Here is a 23296-nt window from a genome sequence, read left to right as displayed (position 1 = left end):
AGGCAGGGCCACTGCTGCAGGAACACCAGGGGGCAGGGGGCAGGGGCAGCAGCATCGGGTGGCTTAGGGCCCCCCCAGAGCAAGCACAGTGGGAGCAGAGATGGGCCGGCGAGGAGAGCTTTCCTAAAGTCGGTGAGGACAGCAAACAGAGACCCAGAGGGCAGCAGGGACAAAGCCCTGGAGACCCAAGACCCATCTCCGCAAAGTGACAGATGACAGGCCCTGGAAACCTCTCCGCGCCATGTCCACTCCAAGGCGGACAAGAGGCCGCCTGGAGGCAGCCGCGCAGACAGAGCGACCCCATCTTGCCCCTCCCCTCCCCACACGTCAGTTCCCTGTGCAGAGGGCGCCCGCACCTCGCTGAAAGGCTGGTGAGGAGCTGAGGCATCGCTGCCCTGGCCCATACTCAACAGCGGGCGAGCACTCCTGCGCCCCGGCTCAGCACTCACCTATCAGCTCCACGATGCTCCCGCTGCGGCTGCGGCTGCCGGGCTCCTGGCGGGGTGCGCTGAGCTGCGCCAGGCCGCCCGGTGTGGTCAGGGCGCGCAGCAGCTCGGGGGGCGGGGTCCGGAGCAGCTGCTGCAGGAGCTCCAGCGCCCCGGTCACCACGTTGTGGTCCGGGTGCTGCGCGTAATGCAAGGTCAGCTCGTAAACCTGGAGGCGAAGACGGGTGGCTGTCACGGTGTTCCCAGGGGCCCTGGTGTCCCTTCCTGTCTGACGGCTTATGCTGGAGTCGGGGGCCTTCATTTCCGCCCCTAAAACTGTCCCATCCACCAGTGCGCTCAGCAGCTGCCAGGTGGCCTTCTGAATCCCCAGGAGACTTGTCACCAATTCCTTAAGGGAAGCGGAGCACGTGCCCGGGAGCAGAGGCAGCTGACGAAGGTGACGCCTCGCGGGCTGGCCAGGGATGGAGAGCACGCTCCGTGGGCACTGAGGCAGGGCTGACACTCCCTAAGCAAGGACCTCGGTCAGGAGAGCCCCCCAGAAAGAGCTGACGGAGCTTATAAAGGCCTCAAGGCAACTTTTCTCAGTGCTTCTCACACGACCTATCACGTTCCATGAACATGATGAATGTATTCTTCATTAGAGTTGCCAAATAAAATACAGAGCACCCAGTTAAGTTTGAATTTCAGATAAACTAATAACTTTGTAGTATGGTTGTGTGACTTCAGGCAGACACACCACACAATTATTCGCAATTTATCTAAAGTTCAAAATTAACTGGCACTCTTTTTATATGCCAAGTGGGCAGCCTGCCCTTTAACATCCCAACAGTAAAACATACGTTCAAAAAAGACAGAGACAGCACAAGAGGGCACAAACTAAAAGGCTCCAGAGGCAGTGACACTGAACCGCTTGCTCTGGTTCTTCTGGGGGACCCTCCATCACTCTAGGTCGCAGGTCTGCAAAATGCAGTCCACAGGCAACCTGCCCGCCACCTCTCCGCACGCGGCCTTCGTGACACGCCGTGTCCGTGGCATCTGCAGCTGCCTCCATGCTGCGGCCGTCAGGGAGCAGCTGGCCGTCAGAGAAGGCGTGCGCCCCTGCACGAGGGAGTCTACCTCCCTCGTAAAATGAGGACTCAGCAGCCCACCGCCCCCACCTCGCCTGCCCCCCCGAACGCTGTCAGCGACATCACTGCTTCATATTATTACGGTTCACAATGTGTCACTATTTAAATCATGTGCTTTGCCTAGAAGTTCAGTCAAAAACCGAATTTAAAAAAGTACACGTCTTATCATGTGTACAAACAGGACTGAGAGAGCCCGATAAATGTTTACAGAACAGACGAACACGTTTCAGGGCCTGGTTTAGGAACAGGGTCCCGGTGCTCTGTGCCAGGCTGGGCTAGGAGGGCCCATGTGCCACGCTGTAACCTCGGGAGAGACGACCTGCATTTCCCTCTGAGGTCACAGGGCTGGGGGCCGTGACCTCGGACCTGAGCCAGGGGTCCGGCTCCGGAGCCTGTGCTCTGAACCTCGGCTGTGCCGCTCCCCGTCCCCGAGCCGACTCGCTGGGTGTCGGTCATGGCTGTGTCTGCACCAGAGTGAACCAGGGCTCCTACCTGCACCAGCTGCTCTGTCGAGGGGGAGACTTCCATTTCCTTTCGCGTCACCCCAAAGCTGCCTTTCAGGCTGGTGTCCTGGACCTGCTGCTGCAGCAAGGGCACCAAGTACCGCAGTGTGAGCAGCGCTCCAAGGACCAGCAGGGAGGGGTGCTCGCCCTCGACGGGAACCAGCAACCCTAGAAGGCAGCACAGCTCTGCATCTGGCTCCTGCTGGGACTCCGGCCTCTGTGGTTGCAGAGTCCCCGGCAGAGCCCTTTCTGAGCTGGCGGGCGGACAGCGATGGCACAGGCGTCGCCGTGAAAGCACACGTGTGCATCGCATCCCGGGGCGAGAGCCAGGGGGGCTTCAAAGGGAGACTCAGCACCTGGGCTGAGCAAGCAAGGCCTTCACACTGCGTGTGCTGCATGTGGGCGCCGGGCGTCCTTGCACACCAATGTCCACGTGCCGCCTGCATTTGCTGGTGCTTTTAGTTACACGTGTGCAGGAGAGGCCGTGGGCAGCCACGCCGCGCAGAGAACCGCCGGGCCGGAGGCGCAGCTTCAGGCCGCGGGGACTCCCTGCACTCAGGGCCACCACGCCGGCTGGGAAGTCTGGCTGCACGAGGGCTGGGCCCGGGAAGGCGGTGGGGTGGCACACGGGCCTGTGCCCCTGCCCTGCTGGTGGCCTTGGGCGCCTGCGCAGCTGCCGAGGAGCAGCCTTTCCCGCCCCTCACCCCGACCCCCCGCGGGCTCGCAGCCCCGACCTAGCTCCCACTGCCCAGGCAGCAGGGCCCCAGGGGCTGCCCACAGGCCGAGGGACAGCCTGATCTCAAAGGTCTGTCACTCGCAGAGGCCGGAGACCCACCACCCTGGGGACACTGCCAGGCCGGCGTCTCACCTAGGAGCACGCTGAGCAGCCAGCTGTAGAAGTACTGCGTCCTCCGGGAGTGCTGGCAGATGCTCACCACGCAGGCCGCCGCCGTCCGCCGCGTGGTCGGGGAGCTGGACTTCAGGTTCGTGATGAAAGCCTTCAGCAGAACCTGTGGCCACGAGCACCCATGGAGAGAAGAGGACGGCCATGAGGCTTACTGTGCCTTCATAAACCTAATTCGCTCCAAATCCTCGCAGAGCTGTCATCAACCACCCGAGACTCTCCCGGGCTGAACAGAAGCCCCCAATTCGGGGAACCCCAGAGCAGCGCGACACAGGGACCGTCTAGCTCAGCCGTGGGCAAACTACGGCCCGCGGGCCGGATCCGGCCCGTTTGAAATGAATAAAACTAAAAAAAAAAAAAAAGATCGTACCCTTTTATGTAATGATGTTTACTTTGAATTTATATTAGTTCACACAAACACTCCATCCATGCTTTTGTTCCGGCCCTCCGGTCCAGTTTAAGAACCCATTGTGGCCCTCGAGTCAAAAAGTTTGCCCACCCCTGGGCTAGCTCCTGCCGCCGAGGGCCAGCAGAGACCTGGGAGGTGGAAGCCCTAGCTCCGGAGAAGCTGTACCACAGTATTTGAGGACGGGGTCAAGACTGACACCGTGTAACATAAATGTGGTTAAAAAAAAAAAATCAACAAATCACGAGGCCAAAGAGAAAAGAGCAGCCAGCTACAGCTACGTCGGGCCTAAGAGACGGCTCGTACACTAAGGCGCCCTTGGGCCTGGAGCACGGACAAGCAGACTGGACTGTGCAGCACACGCTCACTCTGTGCTAAGAAGTCAGGGAGCTGGATGTCGCTGGACCTCGGAATAACCCAGACGAGCTTCCTGGATAGTGTGGGGAGCCCACCCAGCACCCCAAGACCATCTGCTCGGGAGCAGCGCCTTCTACACACGCGTGGATACACCAGCCCCTAGTCAACTCTTCACCCACAAGAACAGCAAAAGGGCAGAAGTAGGAAGAAGCTTTCGTGTGCCTCCGACACGCCCTGGCTGGGTAGTTCGTTGGCTGAAGTGTCATCCCAATACACCAAGGTTGCGAGTTCCATCCCCAGTCAGGGCACATTCAAGGATCAACCAATGAATGCAAAATGGCTGGAGCCACAAATGGGTGGAGACACAAATGGATTGTTCGCTCGCTCTCTCTCTCTCTCTCTCTCTCTCTCCCTCCCTCCCTCTCTAAAATCAATAAATAAAAACTAAAAAATAAATAAATTATAAGCACAACAGAACTTAAGTACTTTCAAATGACTGTCCCAAAGCCCTAACTCCAGACTCATTCGCAGGTGTGTAAGACTCATACCTTAATCTCATTGTCATTTGCAAAATTGCCGAGCGAAGCCATAATTTTGGGTATAGCTGCAGCCAAGGTCTCCTGAACAGACTCCTCAGGTCTCTTGCTTGTTCGAGTCAGGCAAGGCAGGAGGTTCACCAAGTAAGGCCTGCATGTGAGAAAGGAAGCTGGGTTACTCTACCAGGTCCACTTTAGTAAGACACAACAACTAGTTTAGTGCCTGTGGGAGAACAACCAGTTTTTATAGCAAAACAGTCCTCAATGGAGAGGGGACAAACCTCAGCTAAAAGAACGGTAGGGCAAACTGCACATGAAGTTCAAATGCTGGCAGACGCTCAGCCTTCACTTCCCCCATAACCAGAGGACTCTCCAAAGCAGTTAAAAATTATTTGCAGCCCAGCTGTGTGGCTCAGGGGCAGAGCATCGACCTATGAACCAGGAGGTCATGGTTTGATTCCCTGTCAGGGCACATGCCCAGGTTGTGGGCTTGATCCCAGTGTGCAGCGTGCAGGAGGCAGCCGATCAATGATTCTCTCTCCTCATTGATGTTTCTCTCTCTCTCCCTCTCCCTCCCCCTCTGAAGTAAATTTAAAACATTTTTTTAAATAAAATAAATTTTCAAAATTATTTGCAGTAAATAATAAGTTATTACAACACTCATATTTTAAATTAGAAAATAAGAGATAATATAAGAAACACCACTTTAGGAGTAGAGGAAGGTAAGGGGATAGATGGAGATACAAGGAGACTTGACTTGGGGTGGACACACAGTACACTGTACAGACGACGTGTTGTGGAATTGTGCACCTGAAACCTGTATAATTTTGTTAACCAGCGTCACACCAATAAATTCTATCAAAAAGATTGAATTTTCTGAAAAACACAAAATCTCCTAAGAGAGCTCTGCAGCTGCACCGCTTGCACCGAGCCTCTGCTCCGACGGGAGGGGCGGCACTGCCCACTTCCCCAGGGCACCGGACCCTCCCGCCTTGGGAGAGTCCCGCCTCCCCGGGCAACCAGCCCTGAAGCCCCCCCACCCCCTCCCCCGCCCCCTCGACAGGGCTCAAGCCACACTTCTTCAATACGGCTGCCTTGTTCAAGCATCAAGAGAATGCCACTTACAGAAACATTCAGACAGACGATGAGGGAAATGAAGGTTAAGGAATGAGAATGAAGCTTTCGTGGGAAGAAGCATTACAGAAAGGGTCAGTGCTCAAGCTGAACAGGCCTCAGAGATCAGACCTGGCTCTGAGAAAGCAGCCGCCCTGCGGACGGGGAGTCACAGGCTGGACAAGCCAGGACCTCAGGACCCCGCCAACCTTGGGAACTCGGCAGCGCCCTCTAGTGCAGGGCCAGGCACCACGCCATCTGCACCCAGGACTACCTCAGGGAGCCTGGGCCCACATTTCTAAGGAGATAACTGTTTTGCGAGTCCCAAGGGGAAAAAACAAACCAGCATCAAGAGGAAGAGAAATCTGACTTTTGAAGAAGTAACATCAGGCCAATGAGTCAACAGAGAGTGTCTGGGGTGACGGAGTGCTGGGGGCAGCCTCCCTGGGCCTGGTAAGAAGCTGGATTTATCTGGACAGCTCGGGGGATGAGCTTGATCCGATCATATTTTAAGGTCACCTTGGTTGTTATGTGGAGAATATAACAAGCTTTTCAAAATAAACACAGTAAAAGCAAAAGGTTAAATAAAGAGACATTTCCTTAGTGCTGTATCTCTGTTAAACGCAAATGCACTGGAATCAATCGTTGCTTCATATTCATAGTGAGGGTCCGGGCCACTCCCCGTTCCTCCCGGGGAGCCAGGGTCTATGGACGTTTTGCCAGTTAAGGAGACCAAGGTGGAGTTAAAAGCTGTGGTCCTTCTTTTGCTTTTTAAGATAGAACTGTTTCCTTAGTCAAAACTATTCGCAGTTTAACGCCCACGGTTGAGTGCCCACGTTGGTAACCCATGTCCTAGACACGGGCATGTATTTCCATAACTCCTACCGTAAGCAATGGGGTTGGACTTGACCTCCAACCACTTGCCAAGTCCCTTTCCCGCAGCTGCCGCGCGTGGACACTGTTGTCAGCACAGGATGGGGAGGACCCTGGTGTCCGGGGCGCCCACCTCCTACGGGCCTTGGGGGAGGGGAGGTGGAAAGGAACAAGCTCGCGGATGGAGCGTGCAGGAATATTTCTGGGAGCAGAAGTGCTATGAGGCAAAAACCAGGACAACATCAACCACAACACAGCGCACGGGACGACCGGACGACCTCAGGAAGTGACATGTGAGCTGAGATGTGAAGAATGCGCAGGAGCTGGCCTCCACCGAAATATCAACAATAACGACGCAGAGCATAGGACGTACCTGCATTTCTGGGGCCGGACCAGGTGCGCCAGCTCGGCGAACCTCCACAGGGCAGCACGCAGGCTCCGGGGAGCGCCGTTCTGCGTGGATTAATGAGCGGAGTTACATTGTAGGGTCACGGACACTAGTCACCAAGAGGACTTCACATAACAAAAGCATTTTTTCATTGTTAACTTCTATTTTTAGAGAAAAGGTCATTTGAATATCTACTTTAGAAATTTTAAGGTCTAGTGAATTGAATTATAACGATATAAAAATTAAGTTACCATTTTAAATACCCAACTCCTCTAATAAACTACAAAGAGCAGAAGAAAAGTGAAATTATGTCTACTACAGCAAACAGCTCTCCCTTCTAACATTTTTACTTATTAAATGTAAGATGACATTTCCCGAAAACAGCTCACGGCAGCGAGGCGGCCGCTGCTGGCGGCGGAACAAGGCGCACCTTCTTGATTTCCTTGTAGAGCTCGAGCTGCAGCCTCGGGAGGTTAGAATCCATCAGCGCCTGCAACACAACCAGAGCTCGGCTCAGGCGGACAGCCCGCCAGCAGCTCTGAGCAAGCTGAGGCCGCTTACACCTCAGTCATGGGCGAAGTTAACGCTAACAGCAACTAAACGAAGAACCTACTCACTGAGGAAAAAGCACATATATGCACAGATGACTCACCTGAATGAAATGGAAGAGAATTTAACTTTTATCACAATCAAGTACTACATAATATCAAAATGAAAGGGCAGATGGTTCAACAAATTCATTCTAAAGCTCTTATCTGAAACCCTGAACAGGCAGCGAGTGCAGAAAACCCCGAAAGTTCTGTCTTCGTTCAAGTGCACTCTGCCAGGTGACCGACATTAGTTAGCAAGGCCTCAGTCAGGGGGCCGCGGGCGGTGCACCTGCGAGGTCAGAGCCTCGCTCTGCCATGGAACCCACTCCCGGTGCAGACCCTGCGTCCTCCTCCACACTCCCGGTGCAGACCCTGCGTCCTCCTCCAGGTCTGGCCCTCCCTTGATGTCCCGATGCGCCCAGCCTATGGCCCAGGGGCCCTCTGAGCCCGCAGCCAGCTGGGAGCCACAGGCCCCTCCCAGCCAGGGTCTGCTCACCCTCCCAGGGCCCGCCTCCTTCCAGATGCCCAGAGTGGGCGCTGGCCCGGGCTCCCGGAATCCCAGGCAGGCCTCCCTCGGCACAGGCTTCCCTTCCGGAATAAGCACTCCTCTGACCGCGTCAGCCATCTGCCAGAGCCCTCCTCCCCCCCACGTAAAGCACACCCCCTTTCTGGGCGGCACACACCGAGGCAGGCTCACCGAGGAGGGAGCCTGCGAGGCTTCCTGGCACCAGAGGCCACGCCAGTGTAAGAGGCCCGAGCCTCCTACTTGCCCCCAGCCACCACCTCCAGGAAGCCTCTCTGCCCCCAACAGGGAGCACCCGGCTGGGACTCAGGGTCTGCACTTCTGTCCCAGCCGCCTCACACGGGACTGGACGTGACTTGAGGGCAGAGCACATGGCCAGGCTCATCGGGTCCCCAGAGCACTTTCCTACGTAAATGAAGAGGGAAATGTGCCCCATCTTCCTGCAAGGCCCCGCGACCAGGACCCTGCGGAGAAGGAGCGGAGGCATCTGCTCTGAGCCAACGGGAGGAGCGGCTTTGGGAAGTGTCGAGAACCATGTCGGAGCCCTTCCTCGTGCCGGTGAGTCCACAGGGGGAAGTGTCTCAGTTTGGACACTCGCACACTCGAGGTGGCTAAAGGGCAGCCACCGGGTGGGGTGGGGACCCGACCGCAGGCGGGCGGAGGAGGCACAGGACAGTTTCCAGCGCATCAGGAATCGGGAAGAAGGGCGCTGGGCCGTGGCAGCAGGAAACTGAAAAGGCGACAGCAGATTCTAGCTCTGTGGCCTTGGCCACAAACTCCACATCAGGAGGCAATCTCGGGAGAGGACAGGTGCCCCTTCTCTCTCCTGACCTCCCTGTCAGCCAGGGCTTCCGCTTCTGCCTGACCTCCTGTCCTGCGACCCCTCTCTGCCCAGCCAACCCGCTGCCAAGTCACAGCCTGACCTGCAAGCAGCACTGCCCCGCCCAGACCCCCGGAGAGCAGAGAGAGGGGCGAAGGAGGGAGCTAGAGACACCACAGAGGAGTCCAGGGGCCTCGTGGTCTCTCCGGACACGCCCCCAAAGGCGCACCCAGGAGTCACCATCAGCACCCGCCCCGCCCACCCCCTGCAGTGAGGGCAGACAGTCCTGCAGGCGGCAAGACGCGCCCCCCACACTGTGGTGCAGCCAGTGCGACAGCTGAGGGACTGCGCCGCTCCAAAGGCCGCCGGCTACGCCCAGCTCGGAGAACGCCGTCCCCAGGGCCCCTTTTTTAAATGTATGTGATGTATTTAGTGGGTGACCCGGGTTAATAAATTCCGTAGGTGTCGGCTGCACAGCTCTGTGTGTTATGGCGGATGCGGCCCCAGCTTCTCACCTTGATGACCTTGTTGAGGCACTCGTCAGCCACCATCCTCACGTCCGACTCCGCGTCGTCGCTGCACAGCAGGAACAGCTCCATGGCGATGCCCAGCAGTTTCTGAAACTCGGGAGAATTTCTAAGAGAAACAAGGAGAGAGAATGTCCCAGCAACAAGAGCCTCAGAAGCCACGACAATCACCATCACGTGGCGTCTGGTGTCCTGTCCGGGACGCAGGAGCACGAAACGAAGCCGACGTCTGTCGCACGGACCCGAACTAGGAAACACGACCACAGAGACGCTAGAGGCTACGATGGGGAACCGGATGTGGGCACTGGAAACTGCTAGCTCCGTAATTCTTCCGTGAATTTAAAACTATTCTAAAATTTTAAAGTTTATTTACAAAAAAAAGAGGTTGTGTTTGCAAGACAAATCTCATTTTTTAAAGTTTTAATTTAAACGTTTTTGAAAGACTCTCCTTTTAGTGTATTTTAACTCAATTTTTTAAAAAGACGCCGAAACCGGTTTGGCTCAGTGGATAGAGCGTCGGCCTGCGGACTGAAGGGTCCCAGGTTCGATTCCGGTCAAGGGCATGTACCTGGGTTGCGGGCACATCCCCAGTGGGGGGTGTGCAGGAGGCAGCTGATCGATGTTTCTCTCTCATTGATGTTTCTAACTCTCTATCTCTCTCCCTTCTTCTCTGTAAAAAATCAATAAAAATATAAAAAATTAAAATAAAATAAAAAAATAAAATAAAAAGACACTGCTTGCCGAAACCGGTTTGGCTCAGTGGATAGAGCGTCGGCCTGCGGACTGGAGGGTCCCAGGTTCGATTCCGGTCAAGGGCATGTACCTGGGTTGTGGGCACATCCCCAGTAGGAGATGTGCAGGAGGCGGCTGATCGATGTTTCTCTCTCATCGATGTTTCTGACTCTCTATCTCTCTCCCTTCCTCTCTGTAAAAAATCAATAAAATATATTAAAAAAAAAAAAAAAGACACTGCTTGAGCCTGGCTAGCCGGTTTGGCTCAGTGGATAGAGCATCAGCCTTTGGCCCAAAGGAAGCGAACCTGGTCAAGGGCACATACCTTGGTTGCAGGCTCCTCCCTGGCCCTGGCCCTGGCCCTGGCCAGAGCTCCTGCAGGAGGCAACCAAATGATGTGTTTCTCTCACATCGATGTTTCTCTCTGTCTTTCCCTGCCTCTCCCACTCTCCCCAAATAAAAGTCAATGGGAAAAATGTCCTCAGGTGAGGATTAACAAAAAACAAAACAAAAACAAAAACCACACAATGACCCTGCTTGAAATGCTGGCACCCCAGCCAGCCGCCCGCTCTGTGCCAGGTGACTGACTTGCAGCATTCTTCTTTGTAATCCTCGCCCGGGACACGCTCAGGGAAGCGAGAGGAAGGGCGGGGCGGGGGGTGGGGGAGAAACATCGATGTGAGGAACATCCATGGGTCAACGGGCGGCTTGCAGAGGTGCCCGACCTGGATGGAACCCTCAGTCCAGGCGTGTGCCTGACCGGGACCGAACCAGGGACCTTCCAGAGGACTGGACGACCCTCAACCCACTGAGCCACGTTCCTGCCACCGAGTCAGTCCGCGCTCTAGCTCTTCACTCCCTTTGCACCCTGCTTCCCGTGTGTCCTAAAGTCCAGCTGGACTTCACCAGACGCCATGTGTCCACGGTCAGGCTGTCGGCCCTGCCACACTCACACACCCTGAACTCTCGCAATGTTTGTGAGTAATTTTAACACGTGTAACCAAGAGCCTGTGTAGGCTGTCGAGATCCAGGAGGCTAAACACAGCCAGGACAGAGATACAGGGACGGGCCACGGGCACGAAACCGGTGCCCCAGCACTGGAAGCGCAGCGCGCCAACAGGACGGCCCTGAACAATGGCGGCGTGCTCTGAAATGGGGTCCCCCCACTCTCTCCCTCACAATTCCCACCGACAGTCAGAGAGCCCAGGAGAAAGCGAAGCGATGGTCAGCCATAGAAGCAGGACACAAAACGGAGCAGCCGCCTCGCCCACGGGCAGTTCAGAGGAGGGAGGAGGAGTAGAGGAGGGAGGCCCCGGGAGAGGGGAGCAGGGGAGGGAGGCCCCGGGAGAGGGGAGTAGAGGAGGGAATCCCCGGGAGAGGGGAGCAGAGGAGGGAGGCCCCGGGAGAGGGGAGTAGAGGAGGGAGGCCCCCGGGAGAGGGGAGCAGAGGAGGGAGGCCCCGGGCGCAGGCCAGCATCCATGCTGCTCAGAGCAGCGCTGTCCACAGAGAGACCAGCTGACCTGGGCGGGACTTGGGCTTCCTAACAGACACCGCAGACATCAAAAGAGGCGGAAAATTACCTTCACGCTACATTTCACTTCACCCAATGTATCAAAAATACTATTCAACATGCGATGGGTAACACATCACGATCCCTTTTACACCTCAAATCCGTCTCCTCGACCCAGCAAGCAGGACTGTGCCTGGGCTCCCGCGGGCAGTCATCCGGGGTCACCGGGCTCCCACACTGCTGCTCTGATGCGAGTGCCTCGAAAACCACTGTTACAAACACCTGATCTGTATCAATCGCTTTAGGCAGGAAGGTAAGCCCTGTCCACTGACTTATCTTAGCCGGAAGCAAAATCCTTCATCATTTCTTACCTGAAGTTTTCGTACTGTTAGTATCGTTTCTGGTCAAAAATATGTGTAAATCATCTTGTATAGAGTTAACTAGCATTCCTTTCTATAAATGCATCTTAAATTTTCAACTCCCCTACTGGTAAACACTGAGATTATCTTTAATTTTCTAACGGGATGAAAAACTGCCCTAGACCAATGTCATTACCCACTTGCCTAAGGCTAAGACCAGAAGTGAAACCAATGGAACACAGATCTAGTTTAAAGCACTGTATTCTGCCAAATTGCCTTTTAAGACGATTGCATCACCACTGACAAAACCCTAAGTAGTTTTTAATGTTTGCCAATTTGACAAGTGAATCATGTTCTTACAGGAATGTGCCAAGCCTAACGACAGCTTTGGTCAACAAGGAACTGCATATGAGTGGCCCCTTCAAATTGTAATGCTGGGAAACGCCTACGGCCTGGTGACGTCACCGCGCAAAGGCTGCGATGTCGCCAGGGCTGTGGGTGAGCTGGCACACAGCTCTCACGGGTGTGGGTGGGGATGGCACTGCGGCTCCTGCAGGGGTTCCTGGGAGCTGACTCCCAGGAGCTGCTGGAACTGGAGCAGGAACGCAGCTGAAGAGGAGGCAAGCGGAAAGGGAACGGAGGAAAGGAAAAGGACCCTCAGAAAGTTCACCGTGAAGGCCAGCGGAAGTGCTTACAGACTTCAACACGCTCCTTAAACAGCATGACAGCACGGCCCGCCTGGCGGGTGTGCTCAGCGGTTGGAACATCAGTCAGGGGTCGTGGGGTCAATCACAGTCAATAGCACGTACCTGGCCCTACCTGGTTTGGCTCAGTGGATAGAGCATCGGCCTGCGGATTGAAGGGTCCCAGGTTCCATTCCAGTCAAGGGCACATGCCTGGGTTGCAGGCTCGATCCCCAGTGTGGGGTGTGCAGGAGGCAGCCAATCAATGATTCTCTCTCATCATTGATGTTTCCATCTCTCTCTCTCTCTCTCTCTCTCTCTCTCTCTCTCTCTCTCCCCCTTCCTCTCTGACATCAATAAAAATAAAAAAATTTTAAAAAAAGAGCATGTAGCTGGGTTGCGGGTTCAATCTCAGCCCCAGTTGGGTGAATGCAGGAAGCAACCAGTCAATGTGTCTCCCTCACATCGATGTTTGTCTCTCTCTCCCCCTCCCTTCCACTCTCTCTAAAAATCAATGGAAAAAATATCCTCAGGTGAGGATGAATAACAACAACAAAAACAGCTTATAGAATAAGAATATAAAATTTTTTTCTAAAACCAGAAAACATATTCTTGTACAGTTGTACAATGTGTTTGTGTTTTAAGCTACGTGTTATTCACAAGAGCAGCCCACACCGCGGGGAACCTCGCACCCTGAGGGCCACCCACGGCACCCCGTGCCCAAGAGAGCGAGGCGAGGGTCTGACCACGGCACAGGCACGTGTTGTTCCAATGACTAACATAACGGAAAATACCAACGAGAAGATGATGTTCAAATGATCACAGTTACTGAGCGCCAATAAATATACACATGCTGCTCACACCGTCCGGGTATAAAAAGGGGGCAGCCCTGGCCAGTTTGGCTCAGTGGATAGAGCGTCAACCCGGGGACGGAGGGTTCGATTCCTGGTCAAGGGCACGTACCTGATTGTAGGCTCGATCCCTGGCACTGGGAGGCAATCAATCAATGTGTCTCTCTCACATAAATGTCTCTCTCTCTGTCTCTCCCCCTCCCTTCCACTCTCTCTTAAAAAAATAAATGCAAAAATATTCTCGGAAGAGGATTAACAACAACAACAAAAAAGGAGGAGGTGCTGCTCATTGGTGTCTGGGAGAAGTCCAGGGAGGGGCCCTTTAAAGGCTGAGAGACGAAGTTACAGATGAAACGCATGAAGCGCTTCTGCGCCGGAAGTCGAGGGCACCTACCTGAGCGACTGACCCACTATGCTCTCACAGATGGTCAGACAATGGTTCACGCGGTCCTTCTTGGTGGCTGAGAGCTCCTTCTTTCTGAAAGAAAAGGAAGGGAAGGAGTGAGCTGTGCTGAACCAGGCGCCCACCTCTTGCTGCTTGTCCCTGATGCTCCCGTCCCTGACGCTCCCGTCCCTGGTGCTCCCGTCCCTGATGCTCCTGTCCCTGATGCTCCCGTCCCTGACGCTCCTGTCCCTGAAGCGCTCGGGAGGCACTCATGGCGCCTCGGAAGGAACCACACAGTTGGCACGGGGGGGGGAGACAGAGTGCGGTCAGGGCCCGGAGGCGCAGAGGGCTCAGCCCGGGCTTCCTTACCCACATGCTCCGGAGCCACGCCAGGTGATGCTCCTGACGCACCTGGCTTTCCCAGCTCGCGGAGACACTAGGTCCAGGATAAATTACAGACACGGGCTCATCGTTTCTATCTCCCCAAGCGCGAGATAGAAATGGGCCTCCCGCTCAGAGCCTTTCTGCACAGCCTCCTCCTCAGACTCCCAGCCCACGAGAGGGGGTGCAAACCAGGCCCAGAAGCCCAGGCTCGAGGTGCCTGCTCCAGGAGGCCCATGGAGACGGGCCGGGGGGGGGGGAGCAGGGGGGGGAGCGGGGGGGGGCACAGAGGAAGCCAGAAGCAGCCGCTCCCGGAGCACAGCCAGACACGAATGTGAGTGTAGTCACCAATGCGCGGCACTAACTAGAAACGACTAAACCAGGAAACTACCAGGTGTGAGGAGATGCTGTTACTTCGGGGGGCGGGGGGGGGCGCCTAACCTACAAACACTGTGACCAACACAGCCTTCAGGCTCCAAACAGCGCGCCTGGAGGAGCAGGCTGCCCCGCCGTGCGGGCTGTGGCAGGGAAGCAGGCGGGCAGACCCCCCAGAGGGGAAGGCGCGGCGCTGTGGCAGGGAAGCAGGTGGGCAGACCCCCCAGAGGGGAAGTCAGGGACCACCCAGGGCAGACAGGGTTCCAGGCGACAAGAGCCGGGCCTGAATGAGAAGCCGGGCCCAGGGCGCAGGGACTGGAGAGCGCGTGTCGCGTGTCCCGTTCCCCTCCCACCCGCCCCCCACCCATCTCGTGCCAGAACGGGACTGACACCAATAAGCTACAGTGCAGAGGCCAGTCATCCGAGAGGACACCATTTTCCCCTGCGTGGACGCGTGAATCCCTGCGGCTAGGGACAGACCCCGGACCCGGGTCCCCCGGATGAAGCAGGGAAGGAGGTGGTATGCGGGGCGCTGTCTGGCCCTGAGCCCCTCCCCTTTTGGCTCCTCCCAGCTGCTGCTTACACAGATAAAGCTTCAGGAGGCTGCAGAGCAACGGGAGGAAAAGAGCCTGGGCCCTAAGTGAGCAGAGAAGCTGGGGGCCCCCCCACCCCCGTCCTCACAAACCACCCACTTCAAAAGCTCTATGACAGGCCCGGCCGGCGTGGCTCAGAGGTTGGGCATCAACCTATGAACCAGGAGGTCATTAGTTCGATTCCGGGTCAGGGCACATGCCTGGGTTGCAGGCTCGATCCTCAGTGTGGGGCCTGCAGGAGGCAGCTGATCGATGATTCTCTCATCACTGATGTTTCTCTCTCTCTCTCTTCCTTATTCTCTATAAAATCCATAAAAATATATATTTAAAAACAAAAAAAAAAGCTCTATGATAGAAGCAACCCGAATGTCCTTCACCTGGCGGATAGAAAAACAAACTCTCTGGCCAGACGGCGGAACACCGTCCTGCTTGGCAGTGAGAGGGCACACCGTTCACACACAGGGTGGATCTCAGGTGCCGGGTTCCAGGCCACGCTGGGTAAGTCATTCCCATGATGCTTTGGAAGAGACAAAACCACAGGAACAAACGTGACCAGTAGTTTCCAGGCCCCAAGCAGCAGGTGAGAGCCAAAAGGCACGGGGCCTGGGCATGGGGATGGCCGTGGTGACAGGACTGTTCCAGTTCTCAACTGCAGGCATCGTTAATGGCTCATGCATTTGTCAAACTGCACAGAGCTGTACACTAAAAGGGTACGTTTTGCCACATGTAAATTATACCTGTTTTAAAAAGAAAGAAGAAAGCGCTGTGAGAATTAAAGCGCTCTCTCCTTTAAACCACCAATTCGGTCTCTTACAACAGCTTAGTGTCAGAGTAAGTTTCTCCTTGGCCCTGCTGGCTGCACTAATTGTGGGAGCACTCACTCCTTCGTCCTACTCCCCTTTGCTAGCAGTTGGGTCTGAGTCCCTGTGCCAGGGGCTGGACCTCCTTGGACGCTGGGTATCGGACAAAGAGGACATAAGAAATTGTAGGCGTATAAGAGTCTTTATTGCAGCCCAAGTAGCCATTGCTACTAAGGAGCCATTAGACAAAGCAGTTCTTGCTAACACAGTAGCAAACACAAAGAAGTCCTTGCTAATACAGTAGCAAACACAGGAGCCATCCTAGCAAAACAGCCTCGCATCAGCGGGTTAGTAATATGCCCTCCCACAAAGCAGCCGCCAACATAGGAGCCATAGAAAGCAGCCACACACCAGCCGGTCAGTAACACACCGTAGGCTAACTCAGACAAAAGAGGCCTCCTGCGAACAGTGACCTGTCTTCTGGGTTACAGGAGAGCAGCCGCACAGTGCAGAGACTGCCGCGTCCTTGCTTTTGCACCTGCGTACAGGAAATGAGCCCTGAACACCCTGACTAGGAGTCCCACGCTCAGAGTGGCCTTGAGCATCCGGCGTACACGGGATGATTAGGGTTCCTAACACTAGGTTTTCCTAGTTTAAGGCAGCCATCAAGAAAGTAAAAGAACACTGATGAATTTAAGCATTTTAGAAAGCAAACAAACTCCTCCATTACTCTTTGATTTCCAAAGTGAAAATCTGCCCCTGGCCTTAAATGAAAACGATTCCTTAGGGGCTGGTAACGAGAACAAGGCTGACAAACACTGAACTAAGTGGATCTCACAATTAAACGATGGTCAGAATAGAAATCCATGACCTGGGGATTCAGCAAAGTCAGAATCGAAGCAGAACCTCATCCTGCGGCGCCTCCACCTCCAAGCCCGAAAGGTAGTTAGCGGGTGACGCGTGGTAAGTCCCTCCACTCGCTGAGCCTGGCTTTTGCAGCTGGAATGGAAGAGGCTCAGCAAATGTGAGGTGGTAGCCAGGTGTCCTGGATGGCTGACCCTGACCCGCTGGCTGGCTGCCAGAGCGCAGCCTGGAGGACACACTGAGCTGACCTGCGTTCAGGAAGAGACCGCCCTGCTGAATGGCTGAGTCGGCCGTAGGCGAGGGAAGGAGTGTCCCCGCAGGTTGCAAAATTAAAGTGTTTGTGGCGCACACAACGCCCCCTGCACTTCTCGTGACAGCACTCACAGCAGCAGCACGTGCCGTTAATGACGTGCAGGGTGCCCACGGGCACACCTCAGCAGTCAGCAGAGGCCCAACAGAAGGGAAAGCCCAGCTTCGCCCTGTCCCCAGCCGGATGGACAGCGGGCCGGGCCGTGGGCATCTCTCCATCTTCTTAGAAGTGACAGACACAAATCTGAGTTTTCATAAGAACTCTGTCTCTCTCCTCACATGTGTGGTAAACCAAGAAAATATAGTTAGCAATAAGCAATACCGCACGGCTCGCATTAGGACCTGCGTGCCCTGGTCCCTGTGCCAGAACTTGAGCCGGTGAAGCAAACTGACCGCCAAAGACAGGACGTGGTGAGACCTTCCGCCGCCGGGAACAAGGCCCCTTCCAACTTGGCCTCAGCCACTTTCCAACCTCCATCCTGGGTCAACATTCCCAAAGCTCCAGGGACTGGCCCGGGAAGTAATCCCCGTTTTGGTCGTGCATCAAGCTCAGCACTTGTACATTCTATGGTCCCTGCTCAAAAGACCTCTTCCCTCCCTAATTCTGTCCAATAAATAAACCTGAAGTTCAAAACACTGTAACGACTTTGTTCCCCCATGAAACTAATTAGGTTGAGAAATGATACATCAAACTGACTCATTCCACACATCCCACAAGCATGGAAATTGAGGTGGAAATGGCGGCAGGACCTGGACGCACAGGGTGAGTGCCACAGGGTGAGTGCTGGATGAACAGGGCCGGAGCAGTCCTGACTGCAACCATTTCAGGCAAAGCAGTCATTTTATTATTATTTTTTTAAAATATATTTTATTGATTTTTTACAGAGAGTGAAGTGAGAGGGATAGAGAGTTAGAAACACTGATGAGAGAGAATCATCGATCAGCTGCCTCCTGCACACCGCCTGCAACCAAGGTACATGCCCTTGACCGGAATCGAACCCGGGACTCTTCAGTCCCCAGGCCAACGCTCTATCCAGTGAGCCAAACCGGCTAGGGCCAAAGCAGTCATTTTAACGTCACCTTCAACATACACACAGCCCTCCCTCAGCCCCTCCCACTGTGAGAAACACACCTGGAGGAGGCAGCCAGCAAGCCCCTGCTGCAGCAGGACAGTCAGGCTGAAACCACCAGCCAAGTGCAACGCCAGAGGGGAGTCCGCCCTCTCACCAAACTCTGAGTGTCAGACTGTGTTACGGGGAAGCATGAAAACCGCGGTCCAGGGGGAGAGGGAGCAGGGGAGGCCTGGGCCCCTGGGGAATGGAAGTCCAGCACTCCCATGTGTTCCCACCCCGCGCACAGCAGAGCTGGGTCCAGAGGCCGCAGCGCCCGCAGGCAGGGCTCCACGGCTCCTGATTCCCCACACAAGCGCTACAGCAGTGGGAGAGCGTCCCCAGAAAATCAGGGGCGTCAGGAAGGTTTTCACACCAGGGATGGACACCCAGGCCATTTGGGAATTGTGTTTCATGCGCAACTTCAAAGTAACAGTAGTGTCACATGATCTCATTCAGAGGTGGAATCTAATCAACCAACTAAACTGATGAACAGAGTGGATCCAGAGACATGGAAGCAGGGGACAGAGTGCGGGATCTCAGAGGGAAGGCGGGGGAGGGTGGTGGGTGGGAGATGATCAACCAAAGAACTAGTAGGCTATAGGCATCACCCATGGACACAGACAATGGGGTGGTGAGGGCCTGGGGCGGGTCGCGGAGGGGGGGCGGCTGGAGGGGTTCAATGGGGAATAAAAAGGGACATATTTATACTTCCAACAATAAAGATTACAGAACAAAACAACACAACACACCAGTGGTGCTTGGTCCGGGGAAGCAGGGGAAAGCGTTCTGGTCTGTAGTCTGCATCCCAGAAAAGGGCATGAGAGAAAGCCCTCTTACCGGTGGGCTGACTGACTCCAGTAATGGCTGCACCACTGAAAGGGCCGCTCAAGCTCCGTCTGTTAGCCAAGCGAGGGAGCGGACACAGGCCCAGGCTGTGTGACCCCAGCATAAGCCACGTCCCGAAGGGCAAATCCAGAGACCAACTAGACGAGCGGTGGGGACTAGGCAGGACAGGGAAGTGATCGCAGTGACGGCTACAGAGCCCTGTGAGTACAGCACGAACCACTACATTGCACACTTTGCAATGGTCAATTTTATAATAATCAAATCTCAAATTTCAAACACTCTGCCTGCAAATGCCGACAGCTCTTCCTCCAAAGAGATCCCGGATCTGACACTCCCCCCACCCCCACCCCTCACCCCCCACTGCAGCTTCCTGCCGACTCCCTGTCCCCAGGCCCAGACTCCAGAGGAGCCTGGAGCGGCCTCTCTCCCTCGCACCCCCACCCACCCCACCCCTAAGCCCGCACCACCCATCTGGCCTCCAGTCCTGAAACTGTGTCATTTCAAAACCGTTAGGCAAACAGAATCACCGCGCGGGTCTTGGGATGGCGTGTGCCGGGAGCGCGCTCCTTCTTACTCTGAGCAGAGCCACCAGGCACCTGTTGCAGGACATCGAAGCGGAGTCCAGTGTTTGGCTTTTAGGAGTAAAGCTGCTCCGAGCCCAGGTTTCCCGTGCCCTGCGTTCTCCGGGATCAATGCCCAGGAGCGCCGCTGCTCTCGGGGTCGGCAGAGCTCTGCATTCCCACCCGCAATGACCATGTGACTCGGTGTCACTGGTGTCATCAAAGTGATCTTTCCAAGTTTGCCTCCGGCCAGCGTAAAGCCCAAGTCCTCGCACTGGAGCACAGGGCCCGTGGCTGAGCCTCGCTCGAACCCTGGCCTCACTCATCGCCTGCTCCTGCCCTGCCTTCCGCCTCGGGCACGGGCCTCCTCACTACTCCAGGAACACCCCTGCTCCCCCTGGACGCTCTTCCTCCACAGCAGGTGGCTCGCTGCCTCCACTATGCCCAGTGTCTGTCACCTCAGTGCACTGCATCCCCTAAAGAAAACCGCACAGCCCTCTCCCCTTACTCTGTTTTGCTTTCTCCACAGTATTGATCACCATCGGTTCTATTGGCTGCTGTAACCCCAGGGCCCAGAGCAGGGCCTGGCACACAGTAGGTCATCTAGTCCGCTCCCCACTGAAGTCCCCCCAAGTAGCTGTCACAACCTGTCTGCAGCTACACAAACGCTCGATGGCCCTCGGACAGGAGTTACACTCCCAGCTGCACCCGGCCCCGCCCGAGCAAGTCTCCCTTCCCACGCGCGACAGCACTGCCCGCACCCACGGAGGCCCGCTCCCCCCAGCAGACCTGCTGCAGCTCTCGTGCACACGGGCTGCTCACAGAACCTGGCAAGAGGCAGATTCGGACGCAGGAGGTCCAAGAGTGGCACACTGCGCTTCTCCTAAGCTCCCACGTGACACCAAACTGCTGCCCTGAGGCCACTCTGAGCAGCAGGATCTATGCATTCTTGTCTCCAACAGAGTCTAGAATCAGAGCTTATTCCATCCCGCACAGTATTAAATAGTAGCTTACACCGGGTCTTGTTTTTCCTCCCTGTCTGAATAAGGTGGATCTATTATCCACGGTACTGTGCCAAGTGGCTCCCTTGCAGGCCTGGGGGTCACAGGGTGGAGGCCTTAAGGTGGAGAACATAGGTCCACGCCCATTTGAAAGCCAGGACAATGCAAGACCTTTGTTTTTACATCTCCAAAAGCCCTTTTATTTGTTTTAAATATATTTTTATTGATTTCAGAGAGGAAGAGAGAGGGAAAGATAGAAACATCAATGATGAGAGATGATCATTGATCAGCTGCCTCCTGCCCGCCCCCTACTGGAGATCAAGTCCGCAACCCGGGCATGTGCCCTTGATTGGAATCGAACCTGGGACCCTTCAGTCTGCAGGCCAACACTCTATCCACTGAGCCAAACCGGCTAGGGCCAAAAGCCCTTTTAAAAATAAGCGCTCCAGTGTGATGCAGCAGTGAGTAAGGATGACAGAGCAGGCCTCGCTTTATGCACCTCGGTTTACTGCGCTGCACAGGTGTCACACTGTTCACAAATTGAGGCAAGACCCTCCACCAGCAACAATACCCCGACTCGCTTTCCTGCGCCGCTCACTTCCCTGCAGTGGTCCGGAGGGAACCCGCAGTGCCTCCGAGCTCAGCCTGTAAGTATTGCTATGGAACAATGTCTGTGATATGTTGGTAAGTGAAAAAATACAGTGTGAGCTCAGTCATGCAAAAAAAAAAAAAAAAGAAGAGAGAGACACATTTAAATGATTGTATATGCATTTAAAAAATCCAGGAAGAAGACAAAATATATTTAATAATTGTTCTTTTCAGGGACTGAGACTACAACAGGACTTTGTCATCTTCTGTGCTGTTTGAAGATGTTTTTACCATGTACATGTGTAACTTTCATAATTTTTAAGCTAACAAAAAACAACCGAAAAAGAATTTTTCCCCAAAGTGGTCTAATCATATTGAATCTAGCAGCGACTTGTCTCTGTACTGATGAACTGTAACAGTTCTTTAATTAGCCTGGATACTAGACCCTTATCAGATATATGATTGTAAAAATATTCTTTCTGTGGGTTTTCTCTTTACTTTCTTAATAATGTCTTTTGAAGCAAAAAGCCTGCCTGTTTTTGGCCCGTCTATGAGCTAAGAATTCCTTTACATTTTTAAATGGTTGACAAAAAAGAAATCAAATAATATTTCATGACGTGAAAATTATATGAAGTTCAAATTTCAATTTCATTAGTAAAAGTCTGTTGGGACACAGCCACACTCAACAGTTTACAGATGGCCTCTGGCTGCTTTTACTCTACAAGGGCAGAAACATGCCCACAACACCTGATATATTTACTATCTGACCATTTGCAGAAAAAGTTTGCCAATATTCATGGATCACAAGACTAACTATTGCTAAGATGCCAATACGCCCCAAACTGATGTACAGATTCAATGCAATCCCTGTCAGAACCCAGCTGGCTTTACAGGAACTGACAATCTGATCTTACAATCCATGGAAATGCAAGGTGCACAGACAGCCAAACTATCTTGAAAAAAACAAAGTTGGAGGACTCACAAAATTTGAAATTGTGATACAAAACTATACAGTACTGTGGAGGATAGTATACAGACCAATGGAATAGAATTGAGAGTCCAGAAATAAATCCATACAGTTATGGGCTATTAATTTCCAACAAGGTGCCAAGACAACTTAATGGGGAAGAATAATCTTTTCAACAAATGATGCTGGGATAACTGCATATCCACATGCAAAAGAATGAAGTTGGACCCTTATCTTGTACCACATATAAACATTAGCCCATCACTTCTCGGCCTTCGGGTAAGATCAAGTGTAGTATCTGTTCTTATCAGTTTAATATCTGATACGTCCTCTATCCGAGGAAAATATATTAAATGGATTTTTGGGATTAGGAGATGGAATAGGAGCCTGTTCTGTCCACTCCATGCATCAACCTGGTATTGCAGTACCTCCAGGAACGGTGCACCAAAATATAAAAGTGAAAAAATAAAAATTAACCCAAGATGGATAAGACCTGCCCAGTTGGTGTGACCCAGTGGTTGAGCATTGACCCATGCACCAGGAGGCTGCTGGTTCGATTCCCAGTCAGGGCACATGCCTGGGTTTCGGGCTCAATCCCTAGCAGGAGGCGTGCAGGAGGCAGCCAATCAATGTTTCTATCTCTCCCTCTCCCTTCCTCTCTCTCTAAAAATCAATAAAAACATTTTTTTAAAAAAGACGGATAAGACCTAAAAGTATAAGTTAGAACTCTAAAATTCTTATAAGAAAACACAGGAGTAATAAATCTCTGTGACCTTGAGTTAGGCAACATTTTTTGAGGTATAACAACTAAAGTACAGCAACCAAAGATAAAATAGAAAACTGGGTGAGTTCATCCAAATTAAAAACTTTTCAGTGAGGGCGGGGGAGAATCAACAATAAAGATAATTTTTAAAAAATTAAAAACATTTTTGCTTCAAAGGACACTATAAAGAAAGTAAAGAGAAAACCCACAGAAAGAGAGAACATTTTTACAAATCATATCCTATCCTATTCTATATAATAAAAGCATAATATGCAAATCAACCGAACAGCAGAACAACCAGTCGCTATGACGTGCACTGACCACCAGGGGGAAGACCCTCAATGCAGGAGCTGCCCCCTGGTGGTCAGTGCGCCTCCCATAAGGGGACACTGCTCAGCCAGAAGTGAGCCTTCACCCCAAACCCAGCGGCGGTGGTGGGAGGTTTCCCCCGCCTCCCCCCAAGCAGCTGGTAAGGAACGAGGGGTTCCGGGCTGTGAGAACCCT

General features: G+C 53.8%; 1 protein-coding gene and 1 non-coding gene across 2 annotated transcripts in view; one reads left to right on the top strand and one right to left on the bottom strand.

The window, feature by feature from the left end:
* Positions 1–23296, bottom strand: part of HTT (huntingtin) — a 99242-nt gene that overhangs the window by 72065 nt on the left and 3881 nt on the right. Inside the window, 8 exon segments of the mRNA XM_014446458.2 lie at positions 450–654; positions 2066–2244; positions 2945–3086; positions 4292–4430; positions 6639–6718; positions 7084–7143; positions 9102–9222; positions 13643–13876. Of these exon segments, the coding sequence (XP_014301944.1) occupies positions 450–654; positions 2066–2244; positions 2945–3086; positions 4292–4430; positions 6639–6718; positions 7084–7143; positions 9102–9222; positions 13643–13876 (1160 nt within the window).
* LOC111823537 lies at positions 22290–22479 on the top strand. The gene has a single exon (XR_002826573.1). It is a non-coding gene; the product is annotated as a U2 spliceosomal RNA (small nuclear RNA).

The sequence above is a fragment of the Myotis lucifugus genome, unplaced genomic scaffold (genome assembly GCF_000147115.1).
Source record: "Myotis lucifugus unplaced genomic scaffold, Myoluc2.0 scaffold_540, whole genome shotgun sequence".
Classification (NCBI taxonomy): domain Eukaryota; kingdom Metazoa; phylum Chordata; class Mammalia; order Chiroptera; family Vespertilionidae; genus Myotis; species Myotis lucifugus.
This window is presented reverse-complemented; position numbering and strand designations above follow the sequence as displayed.